Source organism: Lonchura striata, chromosome 2 (genome assembly GCF_046129695.1).
Source record: "Lonchura striata isolate bLonStr1 chromosome 2, bLonStr1.mat, whole genome shotgun sequence".
Taxonomy (NCBI): Eukaryota; Metazoa; Chordata; class Aves; order Passeriformes; family Estrildidae; genus Lonchura; species Lonchura striata.
The window spans coordinates 101654262-101670496 of record NC_134604.1 but is presented as its reverse complement, the minus strand read 5'-3'; the positions used below and the strand labels follow the sequence as shown (position 1 = coordinate 101670496).

The following is a 16235-nucleotide window of genomic DNA, read 5'->3' as shown; positions in this document are numbered from 1 at the left end:
AATGAGAATTTAAACAGAGGTGGGTTAAATGTGAAGTGAGGGACTGTTGGTGTCCTGATGTTGTTTTGTAGTCACTGGGTAAATTTGTTGCTGCTGTGTCCTTACTTGAACCAGGGAGGTCCATGGTGACAGAATAACCTTGACTCAGTTTGCATGATCATATTTACATTTTGAGGCTATATAACTGGGGTGAAAAGGTGGGGTTGATTATTTAATGCACAATCTTGCACTTCTCTACATTCAGACTTACGGTCCTTTCTCTACTGTCACTTGATTTTTGTTGTACTGTATAAAGAGTGGAAGAAGCTCTACAGGTTTCGCGGTCATGTCAATGTCATGAAGTCACCTACCAATGTTCCCTAGATCTGTAAATTCAAAAAATGTAGTATTAATATTCTTACAAGACTTAGCATTCTTCTTATTTCCTTTAGCTCCTTTAGGACTGTGGAAAGTTGTTCCACTGTTTAGAGAGGACCTTTGGGAAAAGACTTCTTCTAGATAGGGATGAAGGAATAAAATCTCATCGCTGTATTTAAAAAAAAAAAAAAGCATGCAAAACATTTTGGGCAGATATATATTCTTTTTTACCTTTGGCAGGACATTAATAGAGGGTGTGAACTTTGCCACTTTTGAATGTTGTTAGTAAGAGCATGAGGCTGAAAATGGCACTGGTATGTTTTGTTCCTGCAGAACGTTGTGAAGCTGATGCGGGGACTCCTGCAGTGCATGATGAGACAGGTAATGCCATAGGATTGAGTTAGTAGATGTATTTACAAAGTGTTTCATTGAAGCATGTAGTTCTTGTGTCTTCCGTGGAGTGTCTTATTTTGTGTGTGTGCAGATGGTGGTGTGGGGAGTCTTCTTATAACTCTTGAGCAAAACACTGACCTTGCTTCCACTTCTTGTCCAAGTAACATTTTGAGAATATGCTTGTAGCAAATCAGAGTTTTGCCTTTGCAAACTGATTTTCACCAAGATGGATGCCTCTAGTTTACATCTGAACTCAACAAGGTAATTTAATCATATTCTTTCCTTAGAGATGTGGATTTAACTGGAGTCTAATGTCAGAGTTTCCTTAGAGATGTGGATTTAACTGGAGTCTAATGTCAGAGTTGTGTTTAAGCCCTCTGGTCAATCAAAACTGAGTGAGGTTACAGGATTAAGACCTCAAGATTCTCTTCACCTAAGGAAAATTGTTAATTTCAAAATAATTTGGAAAATTTCTTCCAAAATGTTTCAGATTTGAGATTTATGATGTTTTTTTAGGTAGATAAGGTAGAGAAGTTCAAACGCACTCAGAGTACCAAAGACTGCCTCCATGCCAAGTATAACTCTGCAACTTGTGCCACAGTGGTTGGGGATGACCAGTGGGGGCATCTACAAGTGGATGCAACTTCCCTCTACCTGCTCTTCTTAGCACAGATGACTGCATCAGGTAAGCAGAAGATATTTTTGCCTTTTGTTGCAGCCTTTCTATTCCAGCTCTTATTTTAAAAGTAAAAGAAAAGCAGTAACCAGCTTCAAAGATCTTTACATAATTATTACTCAGAAGCAAGTCATGTTTCTCTGGGAAAAAAAAATAGCCTTACTTGGAATTTCTTGTTTATAGTAATTGGCAGTGTCTGTGCCCTTAATTAAGGCATCAAATACATGAGATATTTAGAATCATGTCTGAGAAGTCTCATGTTTGAAGACTTCATAGGAGACAACCACTTTTCTTCAGAGAGTAGCAACATTGAGTCAGGTGCACTTGTGCCATCAGTGTTTCTTCTCTTACTGGTGCTGCATTATCTTGTGTTCTTCTTAATCATACTCCTCCTGTGAGAATAAGGATGTGTTTCCTTATGTGTTTTTCTGTCTTTGAAACCCCTTGCAATTGATCCCTGCAGAGCAGGCACCTGGTCATCTCGAAGGTTCCTTGGTAGAGCACTGAGCAGGCAGAGGGCTGGGGAGCTGCAGGAATTGGTATTCACTGTTCTGGAGAGCCAGAGGTGGCTCAGGTGCCTCTGCTTTTTACCCATGGTCTGAGTGTGAGGTGGTTTTTGGTTGGTCTTTGAAACAGTCTGGTGGGGTGTTGGTGGGGTTTGAAACAGTGTTGGTGGGGTTTGAAGTATTTCATCAGTAGCAAGTATTGAGGTTTCCTGCCTGACATTTGGAAATGAGTTTTTCCTTTTATTTCAGTGGGCAGGGGTTAATAGCAAATAAAAGCATGAAAATCACTGTAGAGTAGCTATTGCAGTTCACAATACAATTATTTTCTTTCCATCTTTTGATCAGGGCTACGTATTATCTTCACCCTTGATGAAGTTACCTTTATCCAGAATCTTGTTTTTTACATAGAAGCTGCCTACAAAGTTGCTGTAAGTAGTTATTTATATGTAAATGATCTGAACACCACTCAGATCAAGTGTGGGTGGAAAATTATTTATTGCTGGAGAAGTAAAATAGGGACTTGGTTTTTTCCACAAGAAGATATCAGAACCTGTCAGTGCTTTACAGTGCAAGCAGCATCTTTGGAGATGTTGGGAGGGCTGTGGAGGATTTACTGCTGCGTGGGTGAGATATACTTGTTCTATCACAATAATAGGGGGTTTTATTGATAATTAGTAATATTTCCTGATGTCTAATTATAAGTCTTATAGGCCTTTCTAGAAAGGACAGGTTGTTAGCAAACCAAGTCAAAGGGACATGCACAGGAGGAGGGATAAAGAGCTTTGTGTGTTCTGTGAAGGCAGTGATTTGTGACTGTACACGTGATCCTGCTGGGGTTGTAATTTTATGTGCTTCTTTTCAAACATGAGGAGGGTCTCTTTTGAGACTTGGAGCTCCTTTTTACTTTTTTTTTTTGAAGGCAAATAATGAACTAATTTCATGTAGGGGTGGGGATTTGTTGTGGGAAATGGGGCAAAATGTTGCTTTTATATAAAATTGTGTGATTTTTTTCTTGATGATGTTGTTGCAGGATTATGGAATTTGGGAACGTGGTGATAAGACAAACCAAGGAATCCCTGAACTGAACGCGAGCTCTGTAGGGATGGCCAAAGTGAGAATGTTTTCCTGATACCTTCTTCATGGCTGCTGTGTTATACTTAAGAGCTCTGACAAACCTGATTGCTTCCTTTGTATGGACTTCTTGGCCACTGCAATAGTTAGCTGATTGTATAAGTTTTTTTGTTTAGGTGTGAGTATTTTTTAGTGTGAAATCTTTGGGATAATGGCTCTTATTGAAGGGCCTCAGCACAGTTGTTCCAGGGATTACAAGAAAGGTACCAGATTAACCAAACCATGAATCTGACAGATTCAGTGAGATACAGTCTTATAAAGTGGCCTCGGGTTTTCTTTTCCCTCCTCCTTAATTCTTCAACCTCAGTGTCATATGTGTTGTCATGGTAAGATCAAGTCAGATGTAAATTCTAAAAAAGAGCAGAATATCAGTTTAAGAAATTTTCTACAAGTAGTTTAGAGAGAAAAATAAATGAAGATATGCTTAAAAGAAAGTAGATATTTCTGATTCCCTCATAGCTCAAGGTCACAGACATACTAAATGAAGCTCAGGCCATAAATGTAAATATGTAATTGACAACTACCTCATTACATGGTATCTGAGGGACAGACAGAAGACAAATATCATTAAGGTTAAAGGTGCATTTGCATTTCAGCAGGATTTGTTGGATCTTGTGTGCACTCACTGATAAAGAAGGTTATTTTAGAATATAGGGCAGGACAAGCATTTTTTACTAAGTAGGTCAATATTTAGATGATATCTCTCTGGAAAGCCAGCTCCCAGTTTTTTTGTATTGCCTTTAAATTGTAGGAAGGATCACCAGTACATCAGTCCTCTATCCTACTAGCTGAAAACCAGAAATAGTTACTTTTTCTAAAATATTGCCAAGCTTCCCTTTAAAGATGAAAAAAAGTCTGTGGGGTGAACTGCTGTCTTTTGTAATTTCTTTTAGAGGTTAAGTACAGGTGCTAGGGTGTATACTTGTTTTAAAAGGTATTTATTGATTTTGAGTTGTGGTTTGGTTTCCTTGGAAGGCTGCTTTGGAAGCAATTGATGAACTAGATCTTTTTGGAGCTCATGGAGGACACAAATCAGTGATTCATGTTCTTCCTGATGAAGTGGAACACTGCCAGGTAAAAATTAGTCTGCTCTGCTTTACTAGGGGAAAACCTAACACTCTCTCCCCTTTGTTTTTAAATGAAATGTTGATTAACTAAGCCAAGAATGTAATATAATAAGGATGGCTTCAGGCTATGCTGCTCACCCTGTTTCTAGTAGATCATGTCAAACTGAATTGGGTGAAGCATTCTCATTCTAACACAGTTAAAAGTAACTGCACACACTTCTCTGTCAGTTTGCAAATAGTTTAGTCTTATTTGCACTTGACATAGCTTTTGAAGTTGGCAAATTGTTTTACATCTCTCTCTCCTGCTCTTGTTTTGCTCAGTCTATTCTGTACTCCATGTTGCCAAGGGCATCCACATCAAAGGAGATAGATGCTGGCCTTCTGTCTATTATTTCTTACCCAGCTTTTGCAGTGGAGGATGTGAACCTTGTTAATGTAACCAAGAGTGAAATCATATCCAAATTGCAGGTAAGGATTTACTTTATTTTTGTTTTCCAAAGAGAGAAGCAAAACCTGTTTCTAAACCAACAATGCTAATTAAACAAGGGTTGCAAGGTTGGTTCCTCTGTGCATGAAGAGAGGGAGAAAGATCCCTAAGTGACCCATAAAACTCAGCACACACCTTTATTGTGATATTAGTCTATGAGGAAGAAGTGTAAGGGGAATTTTCTACAATGTTGTCTGTTTTTACAGGGCCGCTATGGCTGCTGTCGCTTTCTCCGAGATGGTTACAAGACACCCAGAGAGGTACTTCTGATATATATTTATGATGTATATTTTCAGTAAGCACATGGGAAGAAATTTATCTCTTCTTTATAGGCATAATTTGTTTTATTTACATGAAGGGGTGATGTTCTTCATCACTGCTAAAACATCTTATTGGATCTTGGGGTAATCCAGGTACCCACCCCGGAAAGGACACATATTGGAGGGAGGCTCTAAGGGTTTAAAAACAATTATTAAAGACAGAACTTAATTCATAATTCTGTAAGAAATTAACCATTAGATGTACTTATGGTGTCTAAGATGAGGCGGTATCTCTGAAATATCCCAAAATATCTTTGAACTGAGGCAGAGCCACAATCATTTGGGAGACACTTAGATCCAGAGACTAGGAAGGATTGATTTGTATAGAGAACTATTAAATGAGTTTGAGAGTGAATGTGACAAAGAAGTCAAGAGACTGCATGGAAACCATTTCTGGTGGGTGGATTGGTGTATATGCTATAATTTGTATAAAATAGGCTAGCATTATGATTGGAATATAAGTGACTAATTTAGCACTGTGACTAAATAAGTGTGGTTGAATTTTTTAGGATCCAAGCAGGCTGCACTATGATCCTGCTGAGCTCAAGCTCTTTGAGAATATTGAATGTGAGTGGCCAGTATTCTGGACATACTTCCTAATAGATGGAATATTTAATGAGGACAAGATCCAGGTGAGGAAAGAAGACATTGCTTTCAAATTGAAAAACTATTTACCCACAGTGTTTTGTAACTTTGTTCCATGTTTGTTTTGGGTATTATTTAGATACCCCATTAGCAGAGTGGAATAGTCTTCAGCCAATTTCACCTTCCTGGGGAGTTCATGATGTGGTAGAGGCAGCAGGGTTGTGCACACTGGGGCCTGGTTGCCCCTACCAGGTTGAGTGGTTATATTAGCTGGGGTAGTAAACCTGGGCTAAACAGGGTTTATTTTGCTGGTTTTGTCTTATCACCAACCTTGGTGCGCCTTTCACAATTACTTCAGGATGAGACAAACTTCTTTTTCCCCAGCCTCTTTGGCTTGGCTGCTGAGAACAAGATTTGTAGTACTTTCAGTCTTTTTGTACATTCAGGGGGATCTGAGATTGGCTTATGTAGGGCAATTTCATTTTCACTAGTTTCCCGAGTAACTTCATGCCATTACTGTGCCAGACGTCCAGTGGTCAGTAGAACTAAATTGATTGTAGCCCTCCAAAGGTTATGGTGGCACTTGGGGAGTATTGGTAAGTTGAAGAGCAGCAAGTAGGCAGGACTAAATACATTTATACCAGAACTTCTGCAGTTTGGTAGCTTGAAAGAAATTAAAAATATATGTGATTTAAAATTTCCTAGTATGCAGAGGGATAGGAGATCGCTGAGCTCCTTTAAAAATTGAAATGTCATCAGAAACAATTCAGACAAAAACCCCTCTTTCTGTATCAGATGTTAAAAATCAAGTGAAATTTCTCCTGATGCTAGACACATAAAATGTTTTCCTGAACACAGTAAAAGTAGTCTGGTGAAGAGAGAAATGGCATTATTTTGTGAGGGGGAAGGACGGAAAGTTTACTGAAACTTCAGTCCAGCCAATAAAATACCACTTCCTGAAGCAGTCTCTAGACCTTAGTTGGATTATCTGGGACAGTATGTACCTGTTTGTGGGTTTTTTTTGGTGTGCAGATGGACTGCAAACAAATGGTTTTGCTAGAAAAATAAGCACCCTGAGGACTCAAAAAAAGTGGAGTGGGACAGGATGTGGGAAAATGTCAGTGTATGTGAACCTATGGGTCCCTTACTTTGAGTAATCCACTGTACTTAAGAACAGCAGAAAAAGGATTTCTGAGGCAGATGCTGGTAGTGCTTGAAAAGTTTCCGTCTAAGAAAAAACTTGGACTGGATAGTTAATAAATGGAACAAACTAAGGAATCTGGTAAAAAGAAAATTAATTGCATGTTCTTATCAGTCTGTTATTCCTATTCCTAGTATGTTGTCTAATATCACAAGAACAAGAGGATTTGCGGGTCAGTGAACTTAGATATTTTTAAACATTTAAATCTATTTTAACCTTTCATTGTGACAAAATTTTAATCAAAATTTTAAGAGAAACTGATTTCCCAATCCTGCAAAATGGAATTCAGCAAGCCACAGACAAATGTTCATGGCATACAGCCAACAATTTATACACCTTACACACTAGCAGTCTGATGTCTGTGTCACTGCACTGTCATCCATTGAAAACTACTTGTAGGATCTGTTTCAGTGACTTCTTGTGCTGTTTTTGCTTTGGAGCCATTCACAGAAGTGACTTTCTTAGAGAAGCTGCTAGCAGTTTCCTCTGTGTCTGACAAAAAGCCTTAGCTTTGAGAACTGCCAGTCTGTTAAACCACTGAGAAAGCTGGACACACCTCTGTGAATACACATGTTAAAGACTAAAAAAATCCCGGGAAGCCCCTTTTTCCTTCCAGCCGGAGAGCAGGTAGCAAGGCTGGCCTGGCCCCCCATCTCAGCTGGGCGGGCTCTGCCGTGGGGCTGAGCCCCATCGTCTGCCAGTGCAGGAGAGGGGAGGCCATTGGCCCCTGGCATGCTGCAGCTCAGCCCTGGCCTGGCTGCTGCGATCCTCTGCTCCCCACTCCAGCCCAGCCACAGCTCCAGCCGGGGTCTTGTAACCATCTGCAGGCCCCAGGCAAGATATTAACTCTTTCAGTGCACAAATGAAACTTTCAGACCTTCAATCCTTACTCCGGCGAGAGAAAGGGACAGAGTGAGAACATGTAGAGGAGCAACATGAAGACACCAAAGTCAGTGAAGAAAGAGCCAAGTCCCATATGGGAGGGATAAGGAGATGCCTTGATCTCCTCTCTTTCAGGGGCTGAAATCCTCTTGTAAAGCTATGGAGAAGAATGCAATTGATACATCAGACTCTTTTTCCCTTTAACTCTTTGAAAGTATGGGGAAACTGAGTGTTCAAATTGTAGATATGAGCAAACATCTCTATGCTAAAGTAAGCAAATGTTGAAGTAGCTGTGATCACATGAGATGTTTGAACAGAGAGAGAGAAGAGTGATGAAGACCCTTTTGCCTTGGGGTCAAAGAAGACTTCTCAGATTTGAAGATGATCTCAGAGATAAAGAGAACCTTTGCTCTTGAACAGCTCATCCTTAAAATAGTACCCCATAAGTTGACATGGCCCATAAACACAGCTGTTGGAAAAGCTGTAAAAAATGGGAGGGACTTCACAATTGCAGATTTCCAAGCAGCTGCTGTTTATGGAATTTAAAAGTCACAAGAGAACTGTTTTCTTGTGGATAAGTCTCCATAAATTGACAATAGGGACTCCTCTCCGTAAGTGAACTGAAGAAAGACTATTCTAGGAGTGATAAACTGATTGAATTGTTTCTGTACATTGTTAGTGGAAAAAAAAAAAAAAACTATGTAGGGGGAGAAGTGTTCTAAAGGTTTTATTCTGATTCTTATTATTCTTTCTTTTAGTTACTGTTAATAAAGTTTTCTTTATACCTTTTTTAAAGTTTTGAGCCTGCTTTGCCTTCCTCCTAATCCTATCTCACAGCAGGAAATGAGTAAGTATATTCTAATGGGTGCATTGGTGCTTGGCCAGCACTAGACCCACCACACTTCTCAGTAGGAATATATTGAAAGTTTTGTAGCAATGTGTTACAGTTTGAAGGCAAATGTTTGTGTTTGTGATAACACTGAGATGCTGGAACAGTCTCTGATAATTTGAACCCTGTTCTTCCATCAGCAGGTCATGATTCCTCCACTCCTTTTTTTTCCTTTTTAAGTATATTAACTTTCAGTAAAAAAGTACTGCTCATTATTGTTTCTGTTTTCCTGACTGTAATGTGAATTCTCACTCTGTTTTAAAAATAATTCCAGGTACAAGAGTACAGAGAGGCTCTGGAAGGAATACTTATAAGAGAGAAGAATGGATTAGTGCTAATGCCTGAACTGTATGCAGTCCCTCCAGAAAAGGTATTGTGAAAATGCAGTGTCCACTAGAGTATGCAAAGTTGAGAGAGCAAGAGGAATGTCAGTCTTACAGTTTTTCTGTGTCTGATGAATCTAAACCAACAATAAAAAAGACTGTTGCACATTATTTTAAAAAGTAAGAGACCTCTCAGAGCTGCTGCTGAAAAATGGTAAACTTTAGGCTTCCAAATGGTCACATTTTTCACTTGTAAGTTGTCTGTGGAAATATCACATCAGGTCTAAAATTTTACATCTTTAGAGCAAGACATATATTTAAGAAGTGCTGATACTGGCTTAGGAACTGAAGCGCAAAGAAGAAATAAAGCATAGACTGTCCTGCTTGTCTAGTCTGTTGATTGATTGTGCTGCCCTTTTCCAGAGCATGTATGGGAGACAGGTTTCAAATGGATTAGGGTTTGGGCTGGGATTTTGGGTTGGGTATTTCCTTTTGCCCTACCTTTGCTGTTACTGTTTATCTCATTCTCCCATCGTGACAGAGAAATTCAGATGAGCTTATGTGCTCTTCCATGCTATTTGCCATTGTATCCCTCCCTGCCAACTTCTTCTCCCACTCCAGACTTCTCAGCCCTCACTCACTAAGGGTGTGGAGCCTCCTGGGTTGGTCTGAGTTGCTCAGCCGACAGCTGATGCCTTGCTCGCAGATCTGAGGTGGAAACTGAATTGCCTTCCTAGTGGGAACAAGCGTGTAAGAGTCCAGAGCCTTCTTGTGAATTTTGATATGATGATAATGATCTGAAAAACATGCCACATCAACAGGGTAGATTTTGTCTGTCTAGAAAACAAATATGAAATGGCTGCCTGAAAATGTAATCTGGGAGGGTTTTTGTCCTGCCCTCAATAGATCTGTATACTGCAAAATTAAGGCAGCTTTTCTAAATTAGTAAGTCTACTCTTGATTTTTCTATTGACCATCCTTGCTAAAGCAGGAAAGGTGGAATAATCTTAATATTGGAAAGCCCTTTTACTTCAGAAAGCTGGGTAGACATCAGTGAAGTTAAAGTGTCATCTTGGAAGGGGTTGGAAAGCAGACACCCAGTTACCTATGTGGAGTCCAGAGGGAAGGCAGCAAAGGCATGGTGAGAAGAAAGTGGAAGAGCTAATACCAAAGCTGTAATTGCATGCACAGTCCCCATTCATCCTCCAGCTTTGAAGGGTGGGAAGAAGTACAAAAAGGAAGTATAGTTCTTGTCCCAGAAAATGTGTAGCCTTAGAAGTGAAACCACAACATCTCTAAGTCAGTAGTAAGGGCAGGCTTGAAAGGGTTGATGTTAGACTATATGTCTGCAAATACTTACATGTTACTGATTGTTCTTCACAACTTTAGGGTAATTTTTCTTGCTTATATTTGTTTTCAGGTGGATGAGGAGTATGAAAATCCTCATACAGTGGATCGTGTTCCAATGGGAAAGTTGCCTCATCTTTGGGGCCAATCATTGTATGTCCTGAGCTGCCTGTTAGCAGAGGTAATTCCTTGCATAGTAGATAAACTTGTATTTCATTTTGTTTGAGATCGCTTGGGCTTTAAGTACAGTTTGGTTGACAGGTAGAGGACAGTGTGTTTTCCAGTAGAAACATGCACATGAACCATGAAAGGCTGACTCTAAGCTTCCAGGACCTTTTTTTTTTATTTATATATATATAGAGCTAAGCAATTGTCCCTTTCTAATCAAGCTGAGAAAGTTATCACATGGTCTGGAATATGGTTAGAATAGAGGAGTGTGCCCAGGCTGACTTGGCTGTTCCAGAGCCAGGATTTTGGGCCATTTCAACTTTACTAAGCTATTTATTGCTCTATGGCATGAGGTACATACTAGTCAGATGCATTAAAGTCAGATTAGTTAAAAGAACCACAAATATCTCAGTGGAGCTACAAAAAAAAAAATCACTTTCTTGGTGAAATTATGTCAGTTGCTGTAACTCTGAAATACGAATTCTGAATGCAGATTATGTCAGTCAGAACCATTTTCTTGTTGTTCCAAAAAATATTGCAGCCATTGTTTTTATTGAATGTACTACTTCGTGGACAGGGTAGACAAACCATGCTTTAAGTCTTGCTGTCCTGAAAAAATAGGAAAATTAGTTAGGATTTATTCTATATGTGAGAAGCCTTTTGCTTAAACTCTGTTTGTTTCCTTATTTTTTCTTTCTTTTGCATTTGTTCTAGGGATTTCTTGCTGCAGGTGAAATTGATCCCTTAAACCGGAGATTTTCCACGGGATTTAAACCTGATGTTGTGGTACAAGGTGAGGGAATTCTGTGAACATTCTGTGTCAGTTGAATCATGTGGTGGCAAAGTCCCTGTGTACAGGAGAGATGAAAGATGTGTTTAAAAATAATGTGGATTTTTTTTGCATGGGGCATAGATGCTTTGACAACAGTGTGAGAAGGAGAAAGTTTGTTTGCCTAGTTGCCTTTTTCCAGGAGGGAAGATAGGGTTTAAGACACTTTAAAAAATTGTTAAAATTTTAAGACTTGTCTGGAATTGTAGAATGGCAAACTTAATATTGTAATGAAAAGGAAAATGTTGGCAGCTTGTAGAAAGAACAAGCAGGACTGACAGGAGATGTATTAGCTTAATCAAGTTTTATGTAGCCCCTTTTCAGAGGAACCAGAGAGCACTGAGTGTGGAGGATCCCTGCCCACAGAGGTGAGGCAGCCAGAATTACCAGCTTTTGGCTGCTGCAGGGAGTGGCCTCTTCAGTTTGTACAAGAACAACCAAAACCAGAAATAAAGTAGAGAGCAAACACCAGCAGATCAGGTCTTAAAGACTTTTCCAGTGCCTGGACCACACTGAAAGAGCAAGCATCTCATTTATCAGGAGCAGCCTTTGTCAAGGATCCTTTGACCTGGGCTGGTGTTTGTTTACCCCCTGTTGGTGCCTCATGGGAGTAGCATTTCATTATTCTGAAGTGCTTAATTTCCAATAGAAATAGAAGTGCTTGCTTATTTTTAGCATTCTTTTGCAAGTATTCACTATACAAAGAAGAATACTGCATTACTAGTCCCAAATCAATCAGCCACTTACCATGGGCCAAACCTCAAGTGGGACAAGAGATGGGTTCTGGGCCTGGATTGTAAATTCCTCTTATTAGGGAATTTTTTTTTCTCCCTACCTCTGCCATTTTGTGTCCTCTGAAATATGTATTGCTATACAAGTGACAGCACTTGTTCCCCAGTGCCTTGGCTGCGTTGTTATAGTGTGCTGTGTTAAAAGAACAAAGATTTTCAAGTCATGTTTCCCTTTGTTCTATGGGGGGAAAGCCCTAAAAGAGACTCTCTTCTAAAAAGGACTGTGTGATCCAAACTACTGGTACTCAAATAAATCAGAAGCAACTGATTAAGTCCCCAGGAACCTGGTTTAACCTCAGCAATTCTGACCCTGCTTTGAGCAGAAGGTTTGAGTAGAGACCTCAGAGGACTCTTCGGACCACCACTGTCATCCAAAGTGGACAGGAATGGCAAGAAATACTGAGAAACAGAATTAAAATCTGTCAGGTGCCCTATTGCAATCCCTTTTGACTTCATGAATCCATAAATTAAGAAAAAAGTGAGGTCTTCATGCCTTTTTAGTTAGCTAAGTGCATTTGTTGAGAGGTGACAGTAGAGACAGTTAAAAAGAGTAGAATTTTGGTTTTTACTTGTGTTTTTGTTTTCTGTTACACAGTAACTGTTTTGGCAGAATCTAATCAAATTAAGAATCTGTTGCAAAACCGTGGCATCCATGTTCAGAGCATTGCTGATATCCATCCACTCAGGGTGCAGCCAGCTCGCATCCTTAGCAACCTCTACACCATGCTGGGTAAGTATTTCAACATGGAAGCCTCTCTACTGCCAGGCAAGGTATTTTTTTAAGAAGCCTAACCAATGTAGAACTTCTGTCTTAAATAAGGGACTCAGGTGGAAAAATTACCTTGTTAGAAATGGTGGAGAAAATACAAGTTTCCTTGTGCCATTGGAGTTAGACAAAAACAGACTCTTCATTTGTCCTCCAGAAACTACTTCCACAAAGAAAGTGGGTTTTGAAAAAAATGCCTGGTAAAACACAGAAGAAAAAAATGAAGTATTTTTCTTTTGAGAAGTCATTTGAGTCTGGAAACTGGGCAGTATGATTTTTTTATCTTCCAAGCAGGCAGTCTGGGAATTTTTCTGCTCCAAGTCAGGGAAGCTGTGCTGCTATCAGGGTGTCTTTGGACTGTCAGATTCTTGTTAAGGTTCTTCCCAACCCAGAGCTGAGATAAGCTGCTGAAACTCTCTGTCTCTGTTGCAAACCCAGAAGCCTTTAGGGCTTTTCTAAACACAGGACTTTACATTCCAGTTTCTCAGCAGTGGTTCTCAAGTCCTGTTTTCCTCAGAGCCTGAATTGACTTAAATAAAGGCTGGTTCTAGTTGTTAAGTCTTTTTATAACTGGTTCTTGATAATCCTTGCTGGAATTATTTGAGTCTTGGTGGAAAGTTTGTTACATGTATTCCTAATTTAACTTAGTTTTATTTCTTCAGGCATGCCAGCAACTCATGACTCAAAATTGTGAATACTCCTATAAAATAAAATTGAGGTGGGGTGACTCAGCATTGGTAGATTCCTTTTCTGTCTGGACAAGGGGAGCTGTATCCTGCTTCTCTGTCAGTCTGGAGCACGTTCCCATGGCAATTTGGTTACAGATAATGCCAAGGCTCCTCATGGGGTGAACATTTTTTTGTTGAGGCCTTTTTTTTAAGGTGTTTTTTTTTTTTTTTTGCTTTAATGGGGAGCTTTTTTTTGAATCATTCAAAGCAAAGGGGCCTCCAGATAAATTTTAGGAACTGTGCCCTTTACACAGAGAAATTGTATATGTTGCTTCTGCAAAAGAATCTAGCTCTTCATCTCTAAGCTCTTTAAAAAAAATGAAACATTTGCAGGGCTTTGCTGAGGCTTACATTTATTTTATTATAATTCATAATAGCTTTCTTTCACTAGTAGGGGAGTGTGAGTAGGATGATTTGATACATTGTTTTTAACAGTGACTTCTTTGGGAATGTTCACAGTAGTATTTTTTCCAGCTGGTGGTTGTTTGGTTCTTATGCCTTGTCAGAAAGATTCAAGGCAGCTCCTGGCTGCTGGTGCAAAGGTTGTAGTGTGGATCATTTGCTAATAAGGTCTTCTGAGAAAAGTGAAGCTTATTAAAGCCTGATGAAAATTTTTTGTTTGTATTTGATGTACTTTGATTTAGCCTGCAGGCATGAGTTTTTAAGGTCCTATATTTGAAAACACTGGAATTTCTGGGTTATGTTGATGGCCTTGTTTTTTGTAATATCACATCTCCTGCCCTTCTTGGTGGGGAAGCTTTGGGTGCTGAGCAATTATTGTAATTATAAGACCAAATCCATGGCCAGTGAAGCCAAAATTTTAATTTTTGATCTGGCCTTTGAAGGACTTACTATCATATTGCTGCTTGCTACAAAGCCAGTTTGTAGCCTCACACTCTGTTACTGGTCTTCTGCCTTACTGATATTAGTAGAGTAAATTTTCCTGTCCAAAGTGGTTATTTTGGAAAACAACACAGAAGATATCTGAGATTCTTTTCTTTCTCTTTCCTTTCCAGGCCGGAACAAGAACATGAAATTAAGTGGCCGACCACACCGACACATAGGAGTGTTGGGCACCTCCAAGCTCTATGTGATAAGAAATCAAATATTTGCTTTTACCCCTCAGGTAAGCATGTAAAGCTGGCAGGAAAATCACTCCTTTCTTAATGGTGAATCATTAATGAAGCACTTTGCTTTTCCCTGGTGTCACTTAGCTACCTTAGGTAGAATGGGGCTGAAACAGCAGATGTGCTTTATTTTGTAGGGCTTTTAAGAGCACGGGATGATCAGCATGGTAGAACTGCTGATAAATCTCTTTTCCATCATACAGAGTCTGGTTTCTTTGGCTTCTGGCTTAGGAGAACACAGTGAATCAATAGTACAAAGTTGTTACTTATCTCTGCCCACACCAACATTCTAATCAATGAAATAGTTTCTGCAGAAATAGATCACTTAATGTATCTTTTTACCAATTGCTTTGATGAAAAATTTAGTGCCACATAAGTGTGCCAATTACTGTAGCCCCTAGGAGGTGAAGGTGTGATCTTTTCGTTGGGTTGTTGAAAGGACAGTGCTGAGAAATGGATGTTCTGTCTTTTTTTTCTCTTCAGTGTGTTTTTTCAATGTTGCCGAAAGTTTGGTTCCTCATAGAATCATTGGCTCCTATGGAATGAAATGCAACATTCAATGCATTTAATGAAATGCAACAAACTTACTTCAACAGAATTCTTTCAGCAGTTGGTACTTGATGGCCAGGGAGTCCCCTGCTCCAAGCATGTACAACTGATGCAGGATAAAGGATGCATCCACCCTTCTAAAGAGATGTTTGACTAATGAAGTCTTTAAACTCCAGCTGAAGGCATTCAGTGGACTCTGTAGAAGGCTTCTGTACTGCTTCATAATGCCCAAACAAATCAGATTTACTGCAAAAAATGTAGATTCTTTCTCATTCTTCCCCATGTCAATTGATCAGAAGCAGTTTTATAAAATGCTAGTTGTTGTGTTACTTCCCAGTACCAATTTTCACTTTTGCAAATAAGGGGAAAATTCCTTAGAGATGTATTTTTTCTCAAAACACCTCTCAGTTCACATCTTACTATGTAAGTATTCCTGCTAAAATTTTGTAATGTATCAAATAAGGACATTCCAAAATGGCATTTATCTTTACATTAGCAACACAGTGACAGTTCCTGCTAATTCCATATTTTACTAAAACCTCCAGAACATTTTCCATTGTACTTTGAAGCCAGACACTTCCCCTGACTTTTTTTTTTGAGGTGGATGGAGTTAATATTTAATGTCACCTTCCTGAGTTTAGCAATTAAATCATCTTGTTGATCTTGGCTAGTGTCCACAAATTTTGTCATTTTGTCATTTGTATGTCATTCTCTTTACTAATGAAAACATTGATTAGGTGTGGGGCAAAGGCTAACTTCATTCAGATACAGTAATTCTGAAAAAGTGGTTAATAACTACCTTTTGAGAACAATTTTAAAGGTAGTTCTGCTTCCTAGGAAGTCAGATCAGCTTACTAGTGTGAAAATTTGCAGAAGCTGGCAGGTGTCAGCTATTTTCTTATATTTATCATCTGGTTGCTCCAAAGAAGGAAAGTGGGCTGATCTGTTGAGATTGGTTTTTGACCATCTTACTTTATCATTTTGTGATTATCTTGTCTGTCTAAAATTGGCTTTGTTTTCCTTTGCTTCCATGCGCTGGAATTGGCCTGGAATTGGCCATTTTTAATTGGCTCTTCCTTTTTAAAGATGGGCTGTCTGTTTCCTTGTCTCTGG

General features: G+C 39.2%; 1 protein-coding gene across 2 annotated transcripts in view; it reads left to right on the top strand.

Annotated features, from left to right (window-relative positions):
- Nucleotides 1–16235, top strand: part of PHKA2 (phosphorylase kinase regulatory subunit alpha 2) — a 42527-nt gene that overhangs the window by 6173 nt on the left and 20119 nt on the right. For both annotated transcript variants that reach the window (XM_021552998.3, XM_077781629.1), the window contains exons 3-15: nt 691–738; nt 1267–1435; nt 2278–2360; nt 2963–3043; nt 4039–4137; nt 4452–4598; nt 4824–4877; nt 5447–5569; nt 8769–8864; nt 10238–10345; nt 11047–11125; nt 12548–12682; nt 14463–14572. In XM_021552998.3, the coding sequence (XP_021408673.1) occupies nt 691–738; nt 1267–1435; nt 2278–2360; nt 2963–3043; nt 4039–4137; nt 4452–4598; nt 4824–4877; nt 5447–5569; nt 8769–8864; nt 10238–10345; nt 11047–11125; nt 12548–12682; nt 14463–14572 (1332 nt within the window). The remainder of the gene's footprint in view (nt 1–690; nt 739–1266; nt 1436–2277; nt 2361–2962; nt 3044–4038; nt 4138–4451; nt 4599–4823; nt 4878–5446; nt 5570–8768; nt 8865–10237; nt 10346–11046; nt 11126–12547; nt 12683–14462; nt 14573–16235) is intronic.